Below are 23590 nucleotides of genomic sequence, written 5' to 3'. Positions count from 1 at the left end.
CTGCTCTCCGCCCCTTCACTTCTATTGGACGTCTGCTGTGTGACGTCGCTGTGACACCGCACAAACCGCTCCCTTAGAGATGCAAGTGACCGTAGCAACCTGTGATCAAGGTTCGGGCAGCTGCCTTTTTTGCTTTGTTTCTCCCCTGCTGAGAACACTTGTGGCTCCACCGCCTAAATTGACATGCTGCAGCTTAGAAAGCTGTGCCGCAGGTCATTTTACGCTTCTATAAATCCAATCCACTGTGCTTCTACTGTACATCGTAGCATTTTGGATGCAGCGAAAACACGCTGAGTCCAGAGTTCTTCTATTCCTGATTGTTGGCATGCAGCCTAAAGGTTCGTGCCCATGCTCACGTCCCGCTGCGTCCTGGGCGCGTCGGGTTCTAACTTGCGGGGCCGTGAGTCTCCTCCGCAGGAGACCACAGCCGCCTGTGGCCACGATCCGGGTGTCTTTGTGTTCTCCCTGTGGAGGACACTTGCGGCGCTGCAGCAAACTACTGACATGCTGTGGCTCAGGTCAGTTTTCGCTGCAGGAAAAACAAGCAAAATGGGTACGGGATTTCTATAAATCGCATCCACTGTGCTTGTACTGTACATCACAATGTGTTGGACACAGTTGAAGCATGCTGCATCCAAAACTTTGTGAACACAGATGGGCACGCAGTCTCAGGGTGTGGATGATGGCACACACAATGTTTCTGCAATCTTTTCTTTCTACTTTATCTGCACTTGACTAAAATAAAATATGCAGCTGAGATTCAAGCAAATTTCTATAGTATTTTTGGTGCCATTTTTCTATCGTGTAGGGAAAAACATCAGAAAAAAATGCCTTACTTATTTCAGGAATGATTTAAAGACACAATGCTGCAAACACCAAAAACAAAAAAGGGTCTTTACAGTCATAGCTTAGAAATGAGCCTGCTGCATCTCACATCATCCTGAGAAAATGGCCCCAATACAAACCAGGTTATTATGGTGGTGATGCTGTCCTGAATTAAGCAAAAAAAAAAAGAAAGAAGTTAAGAAATGCTTTTCCAAAAAAATGATGACAGACGTTCCTTAGCCGGGCAGGCTTATTCACTGCCACACAGACTGGGGACAAGATACAGCCTCCAGCTGCTGATTACTGACCTTCTATGTAAAGTGTGAAAACTGTGCATGCAGCCCTCGGCAGCCATTCAGAATTCAGTTCTCATTTTCCAAACAGCACAGGATAAGTGAGAAATTGCCTGTGATTGGTCAGTTTGAGCAGACACTCAGAGTAGCTTTTGAAGTAGGCAGCTTTTACTGGACCAGTCTAAAGCATCACCTTCCCCCGAAATACAATATAAAATTACCTTTTCCCTCCCCCAAAGACGACTGAAAATAAACACAAAATCATCACTTCCCTTACCAAACATGGCCGCGGCAGCGTCAACACCGGAGACGTCACTTGTGCCAGGAAGCGCATGCGTGAACCCAGCGAGGACCAGGAAGTGCCTTGTAGTAATGGAGGCCGGGTCCTGGGCTGCTGTCATCTAATTCTACTCGTTATTATTCATTCTCTCTGGTCCGACCATGATTCCCTTCACCGTAAATATTAAGTTGTCCACCCGGACGCTGAGCGGAGCTCTCACCGTGCACAACAAGGGGGCGCTAGACTGGTGAGTGTGAAGTCTGGCGGACTACATGTACCAGCATGCATTGCAGTGTGGGGATGTGCCACAGTTGTTATGGTGAATCACTCTTCCCTGTGAGGACATGAGGGGCCTGGTACAGGGGCATGGGGCAATGCTTCCTTACCTGCAGTGAGGAGGGGCCACACACTATGAGGGGCACATTTTCTGTAAAAATTCACATTTTTCCCCCTTTGCCAGGAGAGCTGAGTCCTGCAGCTGCCCCCTCCCCCCAGCTCTGCATTAGGCACATGAGATAATGGGGGTCTTTGCTGACATGATGGATTTTCAGCCCGTGCAGTGTTTGAGACCACTCTTTTTATTTTACAACTGTTTTGTGGATTTTTTTTAATGGCTCCAGCGTCATTAATGCAGAACGGGGGCTGAATTCCACAGTGAATTTTTCCGCAGATTCGCCCTTGAATACTCTGTATATCACGATCCATTGTCCACGTCCGTGATCTGTGGTCGCAGGACAGAAGCCCCTCCTGCCCAAAAGCATCCGCCACCCTGGCGCAATATCATATGTGTCACGCCGCTACGATGGGGTCACGTAGAGCTGCAGATATTGTGGGGTAAGGCTATGTGCGCACGTTGCGTCGGAGTACCTGCAGTTTATTCTGCACGTTTTCCTTCCCTTGGTTTTTGACCAAATGGCTTTTGACCATTTTTTAGCGCTAAAAACGCATGCGTATTTACCGCGTTTTTAGTGCGTTTTTAGCGCTTTTTACCTGCGTTTTCACCTGCGTTTCTGCAGATGCGTTTTGTAGATCAAGACACTGAGAAAGTTGAAATAGTCAAAAAGAATGAAAAAAGAGGAAAAAAAGTATAAAATTAACTTTTAATAAAACTATATGAAAAATCAATTTTAATGAAATAATAGTGGTTATGCACATTTTAACTGGAAAATAGGTAAAGTTTATTATTTTTTAGCATTTAAATTTTCGGTTATTGTGTGTGTGTAAAGGAACATTAGAACCCTTTAATTTTTGGCCAGAAAAGCATGCGTTTTTGGAGCCAAAAACGCAGTGGAAAAGCAGGTAAAAAGCATGAAAAACACAGGAATTGTGCTTTTGGTTGCATTTTGCCATTTCTCATTGACTCGAATGTTAAGGAAACGCTGCAGAAATGGCAAAAACAACTGACATGCTGCTTCTTTTTCAGCATGGTTTTTGACCCACAATATGCAAATTAAACGCTGCAGAAAAAAAAACAAAGTGCAGACAGGATTTCTGCTTTTCCCATAGACTTTGCTGGAAAACAAAAACGCATGCGTTTTAGCGCAAAAACGCTGCCGCTAAAACGCTGCGGAAACGCGGTAAAAAACGCAACGTGCGAACATAGCCTAAGAAGTGCTGTTCCAACTCCAGTCCTGTGGCCACAGACCACTCCCATGGCTGATGGACTGAGTGATACCAGCCTGTTCACACCATCACGTCCTTTGTGATTTCTGCAGGGGTCCTTTGGGAGGCTGCAGGGGTCACATGGGCAGGAACGTGGGCATCGGAGACCAGAAAATCACCTGTGAAAGTTTAGATATTACCTTTTGTCCACAGTAAAATCTGCAGCAAAATCCACACAATTATTTAATGTATCGGCCACTACTGAGTTTTGTTGCGGAAATAGTCTGGAACAACCTCACAATAAGGCCCTGTGCGCACACTGCGTTTTTACCCACTTTTTTTTTTGCTGCAGAAATGTCTTGAGAAATGTTTGTCACCTTTCTGCAGACATTCCCCAGCAAAACCTATGGAAAAAAATGTGCACACACTGCGTTTTTTTTCTCCAGAACATTCTTTCTGCAGAAATTCTTGAGAAATAGAATGAGCATGTCACTTCTTTTCTGCAGGTACCTGCGTTTTTTGCCATTGGTAACAGTAAAAAAACGCAGGGACAAACCTGCAGAAAAAAAACGCATCAAAAACGCACAAATGCGGTAAATACGCATGCGTTTTTCGGTGCGTTATTAGTGCGTTTTTTGAACGCAAGTGCGCTAATCTTTCAGACTCGAGGAAATTCTTGAGAAAAATCCTTTTTCTAGTGCGCACAGGGCCTAAGGAGAGAAAATTTGCGGGACACCATTTATCATGGGACATGTGCACTGAATCTGCAGCAAAATCTGCATGTTGAATTTACAGCATATTTCCTTAAGGTCACGAGTATTTGGTCAGTTTTTTCCTCAGTATTTGTAGCCAAAACCAGGAGTGGGTGATAAATACAGCATTGGTGACCGTGTCTCTATTATACTTTTTCTCTGACTGTTCCACTCCTGGTTTTGGGTTGCAAATACTGAGGTAAAAAACTCACCAAATACTGAGGTAAAGTTCTGTGTGAACACGGCCTAAGGCTATGTGCGCACGTTGCGTATTTACATGCAGTTACGCTGCGATTTGCACAGCAGCGTAACTGCATGCGTCCTGCGTCCCCAGCATAATCCATGAAGATTATGCAGGAGCCGTGCGCACGTGGCGTCTTAGAGAGCACCGCTTCGGCCCGAAGCGTGCGTTCTAAGAAGTGACATGTCACTTCTTCCGTGCGCTCTGCATGCAGTCCCCGCTCTGTCTATGGGAGGAGCTGCACTCAGAGCGCATGGAATCGGCTTTTTTTTTTCCTTTTCATTACGGACTCTTTCTGCAGCGATTTAAAGCGCACGTGTGCTGTTCAAATCGCTGCAGAAATCTCTGCAGGGACAAACGCTACGTGCGCACATAGCCTAATAGAAACACGAGCACCACTTCTGCATTTTTTACCCTCTTGGTTTTGGGTTACAAATACTGAGGTAGCAAACTCACCAAATACTCAATGTGTGTATGTGGTCTAAGGGTAAGGAAGGGGTTAATGTCCTAAAGGCCACATGCACACTTGAGTATTTGGTGAGTTTTTTACCTCAGTATTTGATTGTTCCACTCCTGGTTTTGGCTACAAATGCTGAGGTGGTAATCTCAATACTCAACGTGCGCACGTGGCCATAAGGACATTAACCCCTTCTTTACACTAAGGCCACGTGCAGTTGTAGAGCATTTTATGAGGTTTTATACCTCAGTATTTATTATCCAAAACCAGGAGTGGAACAATCAGAGGAAAAGTATAATATAAATATAGGCACCACTTCTGTATTTATCACCCACTCCTGGTTTTGGCTTATAAATACTGAGGTAAAAAACTCACCAAATACTCAGAATGTGCACGTGGCCTTAGTGTAAGGAAGGGGTCATGTCCTTAAGGCCACGTGCGCATGTTGAGTATTTGGTGAGATTATTACCTCTGTATTTGTAGCCAAAACCAGGAGTGGAACAATCAAATACTGAGGTAAAAAACTCACCAAATGCTCAACGTGTGCACGTGGCCTTACAGTTCACATCTCTGCTTGAAATTCACTTTGAAAATCTGAAACAGAGATTGTCACACTGTGTGTGTGTGTGTGCTGGGAAGCGGTCAGGTCCTATCTGCCCTGCAACCCAGCAGCACTGATACCTGTGTGCCCAAACTCCCTCCCTGACCAGCCCTGTATAACGCTATTCACTAATATGAATGGTTAAACAACAACTTATAAACGTCGCTTTCCCTATGCTAATTAGGCTAGACTAGTCACTAGACTAGTCACTAGACTAGTCACTAGATTAGACTAGTCACAGAGGTGTTATTTCCCCAGACTAGTTGGCCGTTTTCCATGTTATCACTACTCTGCTGGCGTGATAACATGATTTCCATGATCCGGCATCACCACCAGCTCATGAAAATCTTGCGCATGCGTGTGGCTCATTTCGGCCATGTCAAGTCTCCCTCAGAAGCCGGTAGATGCTTCCCAGCTTCATTAGTCGCACTGCGCATGAGCAGAAGTTCAGAAGACATATGTGAGCCATCTTCTGAATGTCCGGTCGTGTGCAGTGTCACTAATGAAGCCGGGAAGTATCTACCCTGCTTCTGTGACACACTGACACTGCCAAAATGAGCCACAAGCATGTGCAAGATTTTCTGAAACAGCAATGACGCTAGAAATCATGTTATCACAGGAATAGGGCTGACTAGTCTGGGGAACTAACTCCCTGTGCCTAGTCAAAGCCTAATTAGCATAGGGAAAGCGAGGTTTATGGCTATGTGCGCACGCTGCGGTTTTTTGACGCTGCGTTTTTGTGCGTTTTTGCCCGCTAAAAACGCACAAAAACGCACCTGCGTCGAAAAAACGCATCAAAAAACGCATGCAATTTTACCACGATTTGGTGCCTTTTTTTTGTGACCACAAAGATGCAGCGTTTTTGGCTGCTAAAAATGCACCCGCGGCAAAAACGCATCGGTAAAAACGCATACGTTTTTGGCTGCGTTTTGCTGCGTTTTTGATCTCTGCGTTTTGCTGCGTTTTTCCAATGCATTGCATGGGCGAAAAACGCAGGAAAGAATTGACATGTCCATTTTTTTTTTCAAGCTCAAAAACGCAGCTTAAAAAAACAGTTGTGTGCGGACAGCAAAAATGAAAACTCATAGACTTTGCTGGGGAAGCAAAGTCATGCAGTTTTGAGGCCAAAAACGCACCCGAAAACGCGCATAGCCTATAAGTGTTTTTTAAACAGTGTTCACTGCCATCAACTTGAGAACGGCGGCAGCTATAGGCATAGCATAGCTATAGGCATAGAAGTGGTGTCTAGGTATAGTAAAGTAGCCATGCGCTACACAATGAAACCACCTATAGCGCCACCTGGTGGAAAACAATGGAGTTAGCATTTTTATCTTGAACACAGAACGAGATAGATAAAAAAAAAGTGAATTAAAAAATTGTAGGGCATCATCAATTCAATACGAATTGACACCTCGCATACAGAAATGCTATGATATGAAACCCATGACCCCCCTCCCCCCAAAAAAAAGAATCGAATGCTGGTCACACATATGGGGCTCATTTAACTTTGATGCTCAAAGTGGCCACCGTCAGCTGGACTCTGGACAGCATACTGTATCTTGCTGCACATTGTGCAATATGGTAGGTGACACGTTTGCACAAGCATCTGTAATAGTCGTCGTAGGTCCTGCAATGTTGGTGGAGGGGTCGCATACACCTGGTGTTTGATGTGACCTCACAGAAAGAAGTGCAATGGGGTCAGGTCAGGTGAGCGTGGAGGCCACTCCATGGAGCCACCATACCCAATGACTTGTAGGAAGGTCTCCATGAGGTATGGCTTCACGTCCACAGCCTTGTGAGTTTTGCACGTTCTAATCATAGCATTTCGGTATGCAAGGTGTCGATTCGTATTGAATTGATGATGCCCTACAACTTTGTAATTCACTTTTTTTCTCTATCTCGTTACATTTTTGAGATAAAAATGCTAACTCTGTTGTTTTCCACCAGGTGGCGCTATAGGTGGTTTCAATGCGTAGCGCATGGCTACTTTACTATACCTAGACACCACTTCTATGCCTTAAGCTGCCGCCGTTCTCAAGTTAATGGCGGTGGACAGGATATGGGTGGACACACTGTATATTCATGTTACTGAATAGCGTTATACAGGGCGGGTTGGGGAGGGAATTTGGGCACACCGGTATCAGTGCTGCTGGGTTGGAGGGCACAGGGGACCTGACAGAATGCTTTTACACATCCACCCTCAGGTCGATTTGTTTAGATCTCATGCTTGTTCCTGGTAATGGAGATTTTCAGTGTACAATTCCACATAGAAAAAATCCTTCATCATGTTTGGAGGGACAATGATGTTATGTTTACATAAAAGTTTTTGGGAGGCTGAAAAATACAATACTCTTCTGGAAACATTACTTCTGGTTTTAGTTGTTTTTGGAGTGCTTTTTAAAGAGGATTTTGAAGTTTTTGACTTGACTTAGTGGCAAGCGTGGAGTGGATTCAATGAGGAATGCTTCTCAAAAAGTGGTGTTATTTTTTTCTTTTTTATCACCGTGAGGTTTTCAAATCCTTGATGAAACAAAAAAACCCCAAAAAACTTGCTGTTTGAACAAAGTGCATTTTAAATGAATAGGAAGAAAATTCACAGCGTATTCAGTGTTTTTTTAATATGGGTTTTCAAAGCAGATCTGTTCCAGAAAATAACAAAAAAAAAATCTCTTGAAAAACAATTCCCATCTGTTTCTGTTGTAATACCACTCTGTTCATATCTTCAGTAGTGATGGACGCACTCACAGATAACCAGGACCGGCGGACCTAACCGGATTAACAAAAAAATAAAAATCTGTTTTGGGCCTCAGACATCTGGCCGGATAACGGTCCACATATAATGGGGACCAGAATCCAGTGCTTAAAAATGTTAAAAATGGTGATAGAAAGAGTAGAGGGATAAAAACAGGCACACTATACTTACCAAGGCTCCGGCGCAGCTGTAACTGCTCCTGAGGTCGCCCATTCACTTCCGGGGCTGCACATTACCCTTTATACATATGAACTACTTTCCCCGCGAACCAGCATCTGTGATTGGTTGCAGTCAGACATGCCCCCACCCTGATTGACAGCTTCCAATCACTGATGCTATATGGGTCTATCGTGGTATAAAAATAAATAAATTTAGCCTTCGGTCCTCCTATATTCTAATACCCAGCACAGATAAAGCATAAGTTTACAGACTGCAGCCCGCAGCCATGTGCTTATATTGCCTGTGCACGAAAATAAAAGGAACCGCATGCGGCGTTTTTTTTAAATTATTTAAATAAATAATAAAAAGAAATCTGCGGTCCCCGCCATTTTTAATACCCAGCCATGATAAAGCCCGACAGCTGGGGGCTGGTATTCTCAGGATGGGGAGGCCCATGGCTATTTGGGTTCCCCAGCCTAAAATTACCAGCCTACAGTTGCCCAGAATTGTCGCATCCATTACATGCAACAATCCCAACACTTTACCTGGTTCTTCCCAATTGCCCTGGTGCGTTGGCAATCAGGCTTAATAAGAGTTTAATTGCAGTCCACAGCTGCCACTAAGCCCTAGATTAGTAATGGGATGCGTCTAAAAATCCTAAGGCCTCTTTCACACGTCAGTGATTCTGGTACGTTTGTGCTTTTTTTTTTCTACGTACCAGAATCACTGACATACGCAGACCCATTATAATGAATGGGTCTGCTCACACATCAGTGATTTTTCACTGACCATGTCTCCGTGCAGCGTTCACGCGTGTCCGTGATTGCCGCACGGAGACATGTCCATTTTTTTCTGGCATCACTGATGTCCCACGGATCACGCAGTGGTGTGGTCCGTGAGACATGTGCCAGAAAAAAACGTGCTTTTAAAATAAAAAACATTTTCACTCACCCGGCGTCCAGCGATGTCCTCTGCAGCCCGTTCTGCCGGCTGCTTCTGAGCCGGCTCATTACTGTCGCGCATATTCATGATGCACGACACAGCCGACCCGGAAGCAGCTGCTGCGGGGGTCAGCGCCGGCCGGATGCTGCACCGCGTGAGCGATCAGCACCATGGAGAGCGGGAGCGGGTGCTAGGTGAGTTAATCTCTATGTACAATCACAGGCCACGGAGAACGGAGCCCGGATTGCACTTAGACAACTCACGTGTGCCGTGATTCACGGCACACGAAGGGACATGTGCGTGTTTTACATGCCAGTGAAAAACGTCAGTGTTTTAATTTTCACTGACGTGTGAAACGGGCCTAAGGCAACTTGTCTAAGTGCAATCTGGGCTCCGTTCTCCGTGGCCTGTGATTGCACTTAGAAAACTACTCTTCTGTGCGCGCTCCCGCTGTCCTTGGTGCTGATCACTCCCGCGGTGCAGCATCCGGCCGGCGGTGACCCCCGCAGCAGCTGCTTCCGGGTCGGCTGTGTCGCGCATAATGAATATGCGCGACAATTATGAGCCGGCTTAGAAGCAGCAGGCAGAACGGGCTGCAGAGGACATCGCTGGACGCCGGGTGAGTTAAAATGTTTTTTATTTTAATAGCACGTTTTTTTCTGGCACGTGTTTCACGGACCACACCACTGCGTGGTCCGTGGGACATCAGTGATGCCAGAAAAAAATGGACATGTCTCCGTGCGGCAATCACGCACACGCGGGTACGCCGCACGGAGACACGTGCAGTGACAAATCACTGATGTGTGAGCAGACCCATTCATTATAATGGGTCTGCGTATGTCAGTGATTCTGGTACGTTTAAAAAAAAGCACAAACGTCCCAGAATCACTGACGTGTGAACCCCTTCACCACCCGGTGATATTCTGTTTTTCGTTTTGAATTTTCTTTCCTTGCTTCCAAGAGCCATAACTTTTATTTTTTTTATTTTTCTATTAAAATATCAATATAGCCATATGTGGTTTGTGTTTTTTGCAGACTTGTACTTTTGAAAGTCACCATTCATTCTGCCACATAGTATACAGGAAAACGGGAAAAAAATTCCAAGTGCAGTGAAATTGCAAAACACAATGTTTTTTTTTGTTTTATTTTTTTTTAATCATGTTTATTATATAGTAAAAATGACCTAGCATTATGATTCCCCAAGTCAGTGCGAGTTTGTAGATACCAAACATGTATAGTTTTTTAATGTTGAAAAAAAAAAATCAGAAATTTGTCAAAATAAAAGAATTACGCTTTCAGAGAACTTTAACGTTGTCCTTTTTTTCATCATCTGGGGCTCAGTGACGGATTGTTCTTTGTGTCCTGAGCTGACGTTTTTAATTATTCCATTTCTGGGTACTTGTGAAGTTTTGATCGCCTTTCACTGTATTTTATTGCAATGTTACGGCATCCGGCGTCCATAGGCTTGCATTGTAAATTGCGCCACATTGCGCCAATGGGTATTTTTTGCTGCACAAGAAAACGTACCAGGCAACGTTCCATCCGGCCGCCGCATGGGCTAAATATGCCACATCCGGCAAAAAACGGACGCAACGCAAGGCCATACGGCACAATACGGCGCTACTGCAAGTCTATGCAGGAAAAAAAGTAACCGGTGGCAAAAAAAAAACAGTTGCGTTTTTTCTGCAAAGCGCCGTATTGTGCCGCTCAGCAAAAACCGGATGTGTGAAAGCAGCCTTAGAGGACTTGAAGCTGCGATCTTCTGATAGCTTGTGATGTACAGAGCAGGGTATCAGCATCAGCACCGCTCTGTACAGCAGAAATCACGTTCTCCTGTGAATGCCGGCATTCACAGGAACTACGTCTTGTCAGTGATAGGGGTCATCAGCTGACATTACAACCCATCGATAGCCTACAATCACGTCACGGGGCCACCAATGGAGGCGGGGAATGACCCACTCCCCGCTAGCACATGCTAATTCCCGTTGTTTGAGACTGACACCAGCATTTAACTGGATAACAGCCATGAACGGATTTTCTATCCACCCATGGCTGTTTGAGGCACATGATGGCTGATCAGATCCAACTTGTGGGTCCGGCGTGTAAGCTCACATCAAGGGAGTGACATGATATAGGATGGACATAGTACACCATGGGTTGTTAAGTTATCTATGCTTTAAAATCTTTAGCCTCCATATATGGGCCCAGCACCTATTCCGGATAAGATAAAAAAAAAACTCCTTTATTAGTTCATTTTAATAAACATGCAGAGACCCCAGATGGGAAATCAGGGTCATACAGTGCCTACAAGTAGTATTCAACCCCCTGCAGATTTAGCAGGTTTACACATTCGGAATTAACTTGGCATTGTGACATTTGGACTGTAGATCAGCCTGGAAGTGTGAAATGCACTGCAGCAAAAAAGAATGTTATTTCTTTTTTTATTTTTTTTTTTAAATTGTGAAAAGTTTATTCAGAGGGTCATTTATTATTCAACCCCTCAAACCACAAGAATTCTGTTTGGTTCCCCTAAAGCAGGGGTGGGGAACCTCCGGCCCGCGGGCCGCATACGATGACATTTAATGCGGCCCCCGGGCACATTCCAGGCTACCCCAGTGCTCGAGCGGCACTTGCGCTTTTGCCAGCCGCCGGCCCTTTAAAATCCCAGTGCGTTATGGGTAGATGCTAGAATGTACGGGCTATTTACAGATCCTGATTGCAGCCCGTACTAGAATGTATGGGCTCTTTTCGGGACCTGACTACAGCCCATACATTCTAGACTGAACCCGGGACTGTGCTCGAGTGCTGAGGGTTTACCTTGAGGGCGAGGTAAACAGCGCGCTGTGCTCCAGTCACAGCAGAAGTGGTGCAGCAGATGCCTTCCTGCTGTACATGCCTCCCGGACCTGTGCTATGTGATTCCTCCTCCTCCCCTTGTACTGTGAGTATGCAACCCATCGCTGCCCCCCATCCAGTGCTGTGTACCCCCTAGTACTGTGTGTAGCCCCAAGTGCTGTGTACCCCCCAGTACTGTGTGTAACCCATCAGTGCTGTGTAATCTGTGCAGCCTCCTAGTGCTGTCAGTGCTGCCACATCGTGCTCTCCCTGCTGCCTCCTAGTGCTGTCACCTAATGCTCTCCATGCTGCCTTTTAGTGCTGTCACTGTCAGTGCTCTTTGTGCTGCCACCTAGTGTTCTTTGTGCTGCCACCTAGTGCTCTTTGTGCTGCCACCTAGTGCTCTTTGTGCTGCCACCTAGTGCTCTTTGTGCTGCCACCTAGTGCTCTCTGTGCTTCCACCTAGTGCTCTCTGTGCTGCCACCTAGTGCTCTTTGTGCTGCCACTGTCAGTGCTCTTTGTGCTGCCACTGTCAGTGCTCTTTGTGCTGCCACTGTCAGTGCTCTTTGTGCTGCCACTGTCAGTGCTCTTTGTGCTGCCACTGTCAGTGCTCTTTGTGCTGCCACTGTCAGTGCTCTTTGTGCTGCCACTGTCAGTGCTCTTTGTGCTGCCACTGTCAGTGCTCTTTGTGCTGCCACTGTCAGTGCTCTTTGTGCTGCCACTGTCAGTGCTCTTTGTGCTTCCACCTAGTGCTCCCTGTGCTGCCGCCTAGTGCTCCCTGTGCTGCCGCCTAGTGCTCCCTGTGCTGCCGCCTAGTGCTCCCTGTGCTGCCGCCTAGCGCTCCCTGTGCTGCCGCCTAGCGCTCCCTGTGCTGCCGCCTAGCGCTCCCTGTGCTGCCGCCTAGCGCTCCCTGTGCTGCCGCCTAGCGCTCCCTGTGCTGCCGCCTAGCGCTCCCTGTGCTGCCGCCTAGCGCTCCCTGTGCTGCCGCCTAGCGCTCCCTGTGCTGCCGCCTAGCGCTCCCTGTGCTGCCGCCTAGCGCTCCCTGTGCTGCCGCCTAGCGCTCCCTGTGCTGCCGCCTAGCGCTCCCTGTGCTGCCGCCTAGCGCTCCCTGTGCTGCCGCCTAGCGCTCCCTGTGCTGCCGCCTAGCGCTCCCTGTGCTGCCGCCTAGCGCTCCCTGTGCTGCCGCCTAGCGCTCCCTGTGCTGCCGCCTAGCGCTCCCTGTGCTGCCGCCTAGCGCTCCCTGTGCTGCCGCCTAGCGCTCCCTGTGCTGCCGCCTAGCGCTCCCTGTGCTGCCGCCTAGCGCTCCCTGTGCTGCCGCCTAGCGCTCTCTGTGCTGCCGCCTAGCGCTCTCTGTGCTGCCGCCTAGCGCTCTCTGTGCTGCCGCCTAGCGCTCTCTGTGCTGCCGCTTAGCGCTCTCTGTGCTGCCGCCTAGCGCTCTCTGTGCTGCCGCCTAGCGCTCTCTGTGCTGCCGCCTAGCGCTCTCTGTGCTGCCGCCTAGCGCTCTCTGTGCTGCCGCCTAGCGCTCTCTGTGCTGCCGCCTAGCGCTCTCTGTGCTGCCGCCTAGCGCTCTCTGTGCTGCCGCCTAGCGCTCTCTGTGCTGCCGCCTAGCGCTCTCTGTGCTGCCGCCTAGCGCTCTCTGTGCTGCCGCCTAGCGCTCTCTGTGCTGCCGCCTAGCGCTCTCTGTGCTGCCGCCTAGCGCTCTCTGTGCTGCCGCCTAGCGCTCTCTGTGCTGCCGCCTAGCGCTGCCCGTTGTGCCGCCTAGCGCTGTCCGTTGTGCCGCCTAGCGCTGTCCGTTGTGCCGCCTAGCGCTGTCCGTTGTGCCGCCTAGCGCTGTCCGTTGTGCCGCCTAGCGCTGTCCGTTGTGCCGCCTAGCGCTGTCCGTTGTGCCGCCTAGCGCTGTCCGTTGTGCCGCCTAGCGCTGTCCGTTGTGCCGCCTAGCGCTGTCCGTTGTGCCGCCTAGCGCTGTCCGTTGTGCTGCCGCCTAGCGCTGTCCGTTGTGCTGCCGCCTAGCGCTGTCCGTTGTGCTGCCGCCTAGCGCTGTCCGTTGTGCTGCCGCCTAGCGCTGTCCGTTGTGCTGCCGCCTAGCGCTGTCCGTTGTGCCGCCTAGCGCTGTCCGTTGTGCTGCCGCCTAGCGCTGTCCGTTGTGCTGCCGCCTAGCGCTGTCCGTTGTGCCGCCTAGCGCTGTCCGTTGTGCCGCCTAGCGCTGTCCGTTGTGCCGCCTAGCGCTGTCCGTTGTGCCGCCTAGCGCTGTCCGTTGTGCCGCCTAGCGCTGTCCGTTGTGCCGCCTAGCGCTGTCCGTTGTGCCGCCACCTAGTGCTGTCTGTGCCCGCCACTAGTGCTGTCCATGCTTAGCATCTCCTGTGATCTATACGCTCCTCCTGTGATGTATACGCCCCAGCCTGTCCTGGGATGTATATGCCTCAATGTTTCCTGTGATGTATATGCGCCCCAGTGTCTTCTGTGATGTATATGCCCCAGCTTCTCCTGGGATGTGTATGCCCCCAGCCTCTCCAGACCAAGACAAACCTGGAAAAGCAGTTGTGAGAAACAAAATGATCAATATCACCGAACATCACAGCCGCTCCAGCCACCACATTAGGGGTGAGTTAATTAATTGTTTGACCAAATATAGCCTGGTCGTTTTCAAGTTGATAATTTGGTGCGGCCCCCGAAGGTTGGTAGAAAATTCCAAATGGCCCCCGGCAGTAAAAAGGTTCCCCACCCCTGCCCTAAAGTATTAAGAAGTATTTCAGGCACAAAGAACAATGAGCTTCACATGTTTGGATTAATTACGGTATCTCTTTTTCCAGCCTTTTCTGACTAATTAAGACCCTCCCCAAACTTGTGAACAGCACTCATACTTGGTCAACATGGGAAAGACAAAGGAGCATTCCAAGGCCATCAGAGACAAGATCGTGGAGGGTCACAAGGCTGGCAAGGGGTACAAAACCCTTAAGTGGAAGGCTTATGGAACTACTGTTAGCCTTCCACGGCCTGGACAGCCTTTGAAAGTTTCCACCCGTGCCGAGGCCATGCTTGTCCGAAGAGTCAAGGCTAACCCAAGGACAACAAGGAAGGAGCTCTGGGAAGATCTCATGGCAGTGGGGACATTGGCTTCAGTCAATACCATAAGTAACGTACTCCCCCACAATGGTCTCCGTTCCAGACGAGCCCGTAAGGTACCTTTTACTTTCAAAGCGTCATGTCAAGGCTCGTTTACAGTTTGCTCATGATCACTTGGAGGACTCTGAGACAGACTGGTTCAAGGTTCTCTGGTCTGATGAGACCAAGATCGAGCTCTTTGGTGCCAACCACACACGTGATGTTTGGAGACTGGATGGCACTGCATACGACCCCAAGAATACCATCCCTACATGGTGGTGGCAGCATCATGCTGTGGGGCTGTTTCTCAGTCAAGGGGCCTGGCCATCTGGTCCGCATCCATGGGAAGATGGATAGCACGGCCTACCTGGAGATTTTGGCCAAGAACCTCCGCTCCTCCATCAAGGATCTTAAGATGGGTTGTCATTTCATCTTTCAACAAGACAACGACCCAAAGCACACAGCCAAGAAAACCAAGGCCTGGTTCAAGAGGGAAAAAAATTAAGGTGTTGCAGTGGCCTAGTCAGTCTCCTGACCTTAACCCAATTGAAAACTTGTGGAAGGAGCTCAAGATTAAAGTCCACATGAGACACCCAAAGAACCTAGATAACTTGGAGAAGATCTGCATGGAGGAGTGGGCCAAGATAACTCCAGAGACCTGTGCCGGCCTGATCAGGTCTTATAAGAGACGATTATTAGCTGTAATTGCAAACAAGGGTTATTCCACAAAATATTAAACCTAGGGGTTGAATAATAATTGACCCACACTTTTATGTTGAAAATGTATTAAAATTTAACTGAGCAACATAACTTGTTGGTTTGTAAGATTTATGCATCTGTTAATAAATCCTGCTCTTGTTTGAAGTTTGCAGGCTCTAACTTATTTGCATCTTATCAAACCTGCAAAATCTGCAGGGGGTTGAAGACTACTTGTAGGCACTGTAGGTAGCCTTTACACGTTTTGGACTTCATAATAAAAACTAAAAAGTCCTTAATCATAAGTAACTTAGGCCCATACCTTTTCATTTTCCTTGTTCTCTTCATGCTGGTCAGGACTAACCAGCGGACATTGTGCACCCGTGGGATCTGGCAGTATTGGGTGACAGGTGAGCTGAATTTTTCCTTTTTTCATTGCATATTATTCTAAATGGACGGCACTTCCCCCAGGTGTTTCTCGCACAAATAATCTGCACTGGATATTGTTGTCTGATGCTAGAAGAGATTTATGTGCTGTGGTTTTTGTAGTATATCATTTGGCAGTGTCACAGGGTAAAGTTGGGCTTTACCGGTGGTATGTTAGTGTACCTTGCAGATATCACCATGGTGCAAAAGGTGAAATGTCTGGGGAAAACTTGCCTTTTTTTGTTTTGTTTGCTATTTCCCACCACTTACTAAACTTACTGAAAATGCAGATTATCCAAAAACAAAATTAGCAGCACTTAATAATTTTTGCTGCATTTTTTTTTTTTTTTTTTGCAATCCCCTACCTAGAGGATTTATACGTGGGAATATACCATACAAAGCCCTGACTTTATATATGGAAATAACAGATATATTAGGTATTGTGGGTTAATGTATCTGTAAACCGTAGAAAAACCCTTATTAAAACATCATTTTTATTTAATTTGAATTAAAATAGATATCCCAAATTGAAAGACATACACACATATAAATACGAACACATGGAACAAGTGTCACAGTGCAGAATGGGAGTGGTCAACACCCTACCACTTCTCCCTACCTAGCCTGCGGAGGTCGGCACCCTAGATCACGTAATGGCGCCCCCGCTCGGACGTCGGCTCACCCTCCTCTCCCTCCACTAGATTATAAGTGCAGCTAGTCTGGGAGTATAGGAGTGCTCAAAAAAGGAATTTTTCTGCACTGTCTCAAAATGATAATACAAAAATGCAACAGTTTAAATGTCAGGGATAAGACCTGTTCTCAGTTGACACATTTGTGAGTATGCCTCTACAGGAAAGGGGTGTAGACACATACAGCGGGCTCTGTTAAATGAGGACAACATGTCATGGTTTCAAAATTTTGAAGTCAGACCCAACTCCATGCTATCTTAAAGATCTTAAGGGCATGCTGTGTGAGGCGAAAGCAACGAGATTGATATCATCAGAGGAATTTGATTTTCTGCTACCCAAAACACCAATGGTGGCGACCTTTTACGCCCTCCCGAAAATTCATAAGGGAATATCTCCAGTGAAGGGTCGCCCCATTGTGTCTGGGATAGAGGCTCTCTCCCAGAATTGTAGTGTATACGTGGATGAAATCCTTCGGCCATTTGTAATATCCTTGCCATCGTACTTAAGGGACACAATGGATTTGCTTAACAAAATTGAGGGCTTGGTGGTGGATTCAGAAGCCTTACTTATGTCCTTTGACGTTGAGTCCTTATATAGCTGCATCCCCCACAATATTGGTCTAGAAGCAGTAAGGCATTTTCTTAACTCCAGAGGGACCTATATGTCCCAACATAATGATTTCATCTTACAGTTGATAAAATTCATCCTGACACACAACTATTTTATTTTTAATGCCAAGTATTACCACCAACTCAGGGGCACTGCAATGGGGAGCCCTTGTGCTCCCACATATGCAAACTTGCTCCTGGGTTGGTGGGAGGATACTGTTGTGTTTCTGGATGATGATGTGTGGGGTCCCCAGATTCAGTTCTGGGGACGCTACATAGATGATATCCTGGTTGTGTGGCGAGGATCAGCAGAGTCCTTCATTGACTTCGTGAACCAATTGAATATTAATGATCTAGGCCTGAGGTTCACGTATGAGATAGGGGGGGACAAACTCCCCTTCTTAGACGTCTTAATAACGAAAGAAACGGATGGGACCCTAAGTACCTCTATCTTTAGAAAACCAAACGCTACAAACAGTTTGTTGAACTGGGAAAGCCATCACCCAGTGAGTCTTAAAACTGGGATCCCGAAGGGACAATTTCTGAGATTGAGGAGGAATTGCTCGTCAGTCCCGGAGTATGAAAAGCAGTCTTTCCATCTTAAAAAGAGATTTAGGGAAAGGGGGTACCCTGTGAATATTATAGAGAAAGCGTACAGCAATGCTTTTCATAGCAATCGTAGGGACCTGCTGGTCACCACCCCCAAAAAAGATGCTGATCAGGTTACACGGCTGATTGGGATGTATGATGACCAGCATTCGAAGGTAATGGCCATACTGAGGAGACATTGGGGCATTTTAAAAAGTGACCCTGATATTTGTGGGAGCATACCTGCATACCCCTCGGTAACTTTTAAGAGAGGGAAGACAATTAAAGACGAGGTTGTTCATAGCTTTTATGTCCCCCCAAAAAGAAGTGGCACATGGCTAGATAGAAGAGACGTTGGTACCTTCAAATGCGGGTCATGTATGTACTGTAAGCATATCATACCCTCTAAGGAGTTCTGCAGTGCAGTAACTGGACGTATTTATAAAAATCGCAATTTTGCAAATTGCAAAACGGAGGGAGTAATCTACCTCTGTACATGTACATGCCCGAAGGACTATGTAGGAAAGACCAGAAGACAACTGAAAGTGCGGATAGGAGAACATCTGGGTGATGTGAGAAATAAGCGGGACACACCCTTAGCCCGACATGTGAATGCTTATCACAACGGCGACTTGGGGTCTTTCTCTTTTAAGACCATTGAAGTAATTCCTCCATCGATTCGCCTGGGAGACTGGGACAAAAAGTTGCTTCAGAGGGAGACACGCTGGATCTTCTGGTTGGAATCCACCAATCCGGGAGGCCTGAATGAACAACTAACTTTCTCTAGTTTCATCTGATTTCTTAAAAAAGCATTTTGTATAATTGGGATATATATTCTCTCCCGGATATATGGGAGTCAGCGTTAATCAGCCAACCTGTATATGTCAGTTTGACTACGGGGTTTTCTATGATCTTTGATTGGAAGGTCTTCATGTGTAGGATACTTGTATGTGGATGTATTGATCCATATATGCATTATTTTTGATATCCCTATTGAAGTGTAATTATAGGTTGTACTTATAGGGCGTTCTATGAGAAGCTCCTCTGGCTTATCATTGGTAGTCCGGGTCACCCAGACCTAATAGAAAGGGTGCAGAGTGGTGCTATGGAATGCTTAAAGTTTTTAAGATATGACCCACAGCTGACGTCACATTAATGAACGTTTGTGCTGCTAATGGGGATGATTTGCGGTGGATCATCTGGACGCTAGTTCATTCCCAGGGTATGGAATATGGAGTGGAACAGTGGAGCGCATATAGCGTTCCACTGTCATCTGACGATCGGCTCACATCACACTGGGGGGCGTCCTTAGTGATGCGGTGGTTGGCCGCGGTGGAGCGCACGCTGCGTTCCACCGGCGTGTCGCTTCCGCTCGGGCGGACGTCACTTCCGGTGACGTGGGCAGAGTCTGACGCGGTGACTAACAGCGGTGGGACGCACGGGGCTTCCCACCTGCGCGTCACTTCCGCTCCGGCAGATGCCACTTCCGGTGACGTAGGTAAAGCGCCATTTTTAAAGAACGCTTCTTTTCCCCACGTGCAGAGGCGGGGATTAGGACCGAGGCAGCACGGCAGACTGTGGCCAGCTGCACATACCCCATTGTGGGAGCTCCTGAGGAACCCTGGTGGGACTAGATACCAGGGGGAAACGCGTCGAGCAGAGCTGGAAAAGCGGTTCCTGTATCAGCCTGTACATATTTAGGCGTCCAGTGATTTCACTCAAGTATATGGCTATCTGACGATTGGTCCAAGTTTGCATAACAAGCTAAGTACTTGACTATACTATTGTCACTTTTTCCTACAGTGATTGGGTGCTAGTGGAATATTTGATCCATGTGGAATTTACTATTTATGCTGTTATCACTACGGGGTTGTCTCTGAGGATTATTGTACATGTTCTGGTTGGGGAGTCATTGAATGTTACCAGTGTGTTGTAACCTTACACTGGTGGAAGCAGGGTGTTATTGGGCCTGAGGGTACCCCCCTCCTATTTTCAGGCTGCTATATGCACAGCACTTTAAGTATATGTTCACCTTTATGCTGCTATTGAGTATACATCTTAGAGCTAACATATATGCATAAAACCCCTCTGAATTATGTTTGAAACCATGACATGTTGTCCTCATTTAACAGAGCCCGCTGTATGTGTCTACACCCCTTTCCTGTAGAGGCATACTCACAAATGTGTCAACTGAGAACAGGTCTTATCCCTGACATTTAAACTGTTGCATTTTTGTATTATCATTTTGAGACAGTGCAGAAAAATTCCTTTTTTGAGCACTCCTATACTCCCAGACTAGCTGCACTTATAATCTAGTGGAGGGAGAGGAGGGTGAGCCGACGTCCGAGCGGGGGCGCCATTACGTGATCTAGGGTGCCGACCTCCGCAGGCTAGGTAGGGAGAAGTGGTAGGGTGTTGACCACTCCCATTCTGCACTGTGACACTTGTTCCATGTGTTCGTATTTATATGTGTGTATGTCTTTCAATTTGGGATATCTATTTTAATTCAAATTAAATAAAAATGATGTTTTAATAAGGGTTTTTCTACGGTTTACAGGTTTTGATCCCTTAATAATTATCTATGACGGTTTTTTCTTGGGTTAATGTATCCACATGCTGTCATGTCTGTTCCCCTATTTATCCCCTGAGGTACTGCGTGGTGGTCTGATCTGGGTGGTGGTCTGAGGTACTGCGTGGTGGTCTGATCTGGGTGGTGGTCTGAGGTACTGCGTGATGGTCTGAGGTACTTCGTGGTGGTCTGATCTGGGTGGTGGTGGTCTGATCTGGGTGGTGGTCTGAGGTACTGCGTGATGGTCTGATCTGGGTGTTGGCCTGATCTGCCTGTGTGGTGGGCTCTATGTGGTCTGATCGGCGCGGCAGGCTCTGCGTGGTGGTCTGATCGGCGTGCTGGTGTGATCGGCGCGGCGGGCTGTGCGTGCTGGTCTGATCGGCGGGCTCTGCGTGCTGGTCTGATCGGCGGGCTCTGCGTGCTGGTCTGATCGGCGGGCTCTGCGTGCTGGTCTGATCGGCGGGCTCTGCGTGCTGGTCTGATCGGCGGGCTCTGCGTGCTGGTCTGATCGGCGGGCTCTGCGTGCTGGTCTTATCGACGGGCTCTGCGTGCTGGTCTTATCGGCGGGCTCTGCGTGCTGGTCTGATCGGCGGGCTCTGCGTGCTGGTCTGATCGGCGGGCTCTGCGTGCTGGTCTGATCGGCGGGCTCTGCGTGCTGGTCTGATCGGCGGGCTCTGCGTGCTGGTCTGATCGGCGGGCTCTGCGTGCTGGTCTGATCGGCGGGCTCTGCGTGCTGGTCTGATCGGCGGGCTCTGCGTGCTGGTCTGATCGGCGGGCTCTGCGTGCTGGTCTGATCGGCGGGCTCTGCGTGCTGGTCTGATCGGCGGGCTCTGCGTGCTGGTCTGATCGGCGGGCTCTGCGTGCTGGTCTGATCGGCGGGCTCTGCGTGCTGGTCTGATCGGCGGGCTCTGCGTGCTGGTCTGATCGGCGGGCTCTGCGTGCTGGTCTGATCGGCGGGCTCTGCGTGCTGGTCTGATCGGCGGGCTCTGCGTGCTGGTCTGATCGGCGGGCTCTGCGTGCTGGTCTGATCGGCGGGCTCTGCGTGCTGGTCTGATCGGCGGGCTCTGCGTGCTGGTCTGATCGGCTCGGCGGGCTCTGCGTGCTGGTCTGATCGGCGCGGCGGGCTCTGCGTGCTGGTCTGATCGGCGTGCTGGTCTGACCTGTGCGGGCTCTGCGTGGTGGGCTCTGTGTGTTCCGCTCATTCTAGTTATATGGATCTTTTGTCGCCCCTTTCTTTTCAGAAAGGCAGGAACATGACAACGTAAAGGGAGGGTGAATTTAATGTGGCAGTAATGGAGAAGGAATATTTGCTGCAACTTGTCATATTTTCTCACCTTTTCAGCCTCTGATAATGAGCACAAAAAAAAATGACAGTAAAGCTCCCATCCTATGAAGGCCTCCTCCTGCCGCGCAAATTAACTCGGACGCTTCGGCTTTTCAGCTCAGGCCGTCTTCACGCATGGGCTGCTGTATAATGTGCGCCGCTTGTAATATGCTCAGACGGTTTAACTGTGTGAATCCAATATATTTGCTGACATTTCGGGGTACAGTGGCCATTAAGTTCTTTGGACCCATCCATTCTTGTTTGTCATTTCCTTTAATATATTTTATATTTATATATATTGTAGGCATAAAACTCTCGTCCTACGTGAGATTGCGGTAAAAACGATCATCACATGAATATTTACTGCTCTGATATTACTCTTTGCTGCTCAATTAAAAAAAATGATGTATTAATATGTATCAGACTCCTGAAAGCACACGAGGAGGAGCATTATTTTTGGCCATTATATTACTTGTATCTTGTATTTTATAGCAGTCTGATATTTTGCAGGTCGCTAGAAGTCGCAGGTTCTTTTTGTGTCTCTGCTTCTCTCTTCATCCAGTACCCTCCCCCTCTCCATAGACTTTTATAGGCAGCAGGTGTAAATGTTATCCTTTAGTGAAGACAGATTTGAGTCAAAGAGAGAAAATAAACGACTAATAAGCAGGGAAAGAGCAAGTTTTTTTTTTTCTTAAATGGCCTATCACCTTGCTAGGTTATCAATATCTGATCATAGGTAGTGTGACAGACAGCACCCCACAGATCAGCTGTTATCAGCTACAGCTAGAAGTTCCCGGATGTTGCCAATCAATCAAAGGGTGGTAGATCTGTAGTACTGCCATGGCCATCATAGTTTTGATGGATCAGTGCTGTGCTCCTGCAAGTCATCAGAATAAAAAAGTAGTTGCCAAACTCTTAAAGACCTCTGAGAATTATGCAGGACACGGCAGTGTACAGTCCAGTGTGGAGTAAGTAGAAATCTTAAAACTTTCTATTTAATCTGTTATCCAATCTGTACACACTCTCTGACAGGGCCTGTGTGCTCCATCCTCCTGAGCAGCACACAGACCAGTGTGGAGTACATAGACGTCTGTGCACTCCCTCTGGCATGGCCTGTGTGCTCCATCCTCCTGAGCAGCACACAGACCAGTGTGGAGTACATAGACGTCTGTGCACTCCCTCTGGCAGGGCCTGTGTGCTCCATCCTCCTGAGCAGCGCAGTTGTCAGAGGTCTTAAGCAATAGGTGGGAGGTCTCGGCAACAAGATGCAGTTTTGTTATTCTTTATTAGAATCTAACAGCAAGTTTTTATTCTCATCCATGGGGCCTTTGTTTTTCTTTCCTCTTCTGTTTTTGCTCTGTTAGGGTATGTGTGCTCTCTGAGTATTTGGTGCGGAAATTTTCTGCACCAAATCTGCATCTACTGGTAGGAAATCTCGGTGTGTGCACATGGCCTTTACAGGCACAGTGAAGCTGCAGTCTGGTCACAGTCACTGTCTATACCAGGGGTGGGCAATTAATTTTCCCATGGGGCCGCATGAGAAATTGGGATGGTTTTAGAGGGCCGGACTAATATAATTAGCTCAGTTCTACCCAATACGGTATATAGTATATACACTATCCCTTCATAAACAAACAGTAAGTTAAACAATACAAAGATTCAATGAAAATGTGGGGGGCATACACATTACTGGGATCAGTGGGGGGCATAGACATTACTTGGGTCAGTGGGGGGCATAGACATTACTGAGGTCAGTGGGGGGGCATACACATTACTGGGATCAGTGGGGGGCATAGACATTAGTTGGGTCAGTGGGGGGCATAGCCATTACTGGGGTCAGTGGGGGGCAT

General features: G+C 47.8%; 1 protein-coding gene across 4 annotated transcripts in view; it reads left to right on the top strand.

The window, feature by feature from the left end:
- Positions 1-1463: 1463 nt before the first annotated feature.
- The window catches only part of WDR11 (WD repeat domain 11), a 228644-nt gene continuing 206517 nt past the window's right edge, over positions 1464-23590 (top strand). For all 4 annotated transcript variants that reach the window (XM_075348649.1, XM_075348648.1, XM_075348647.1 and 1 more), the window contains exon 1: positions 1464-1645. In XM_075348649.1, coding sequence (XP_075204764.1) covers positions 1560-1645 — 86 coding nt within the window. In that variant the 5' untranslated portion in view covers positions 1464-1559. The remainder of the gene's footprint in view (positions 1646-23590) is intronic.

Source organism: Anomaloglossus baeobatrachus, chromosome 5 (assembly GCF_048569485.1).
Source record: "Anomaloglossus baeobatrachus isolate aAnoBae1 chromosome 5, aAnoBae1.hap1, whole genome shotgun sequence".
Lineage (NCBI taxonomy): Eukaryota > Metazoa > Chordata > Amphibia > Anura > Aromobatidae > Anomaloglossus > Anomaloglossus baeobatrachus.
Note: the sequence above shows the minus strand (reverse complement) of the source record. Positions and strands in the feature narration are given on the sequence as shown.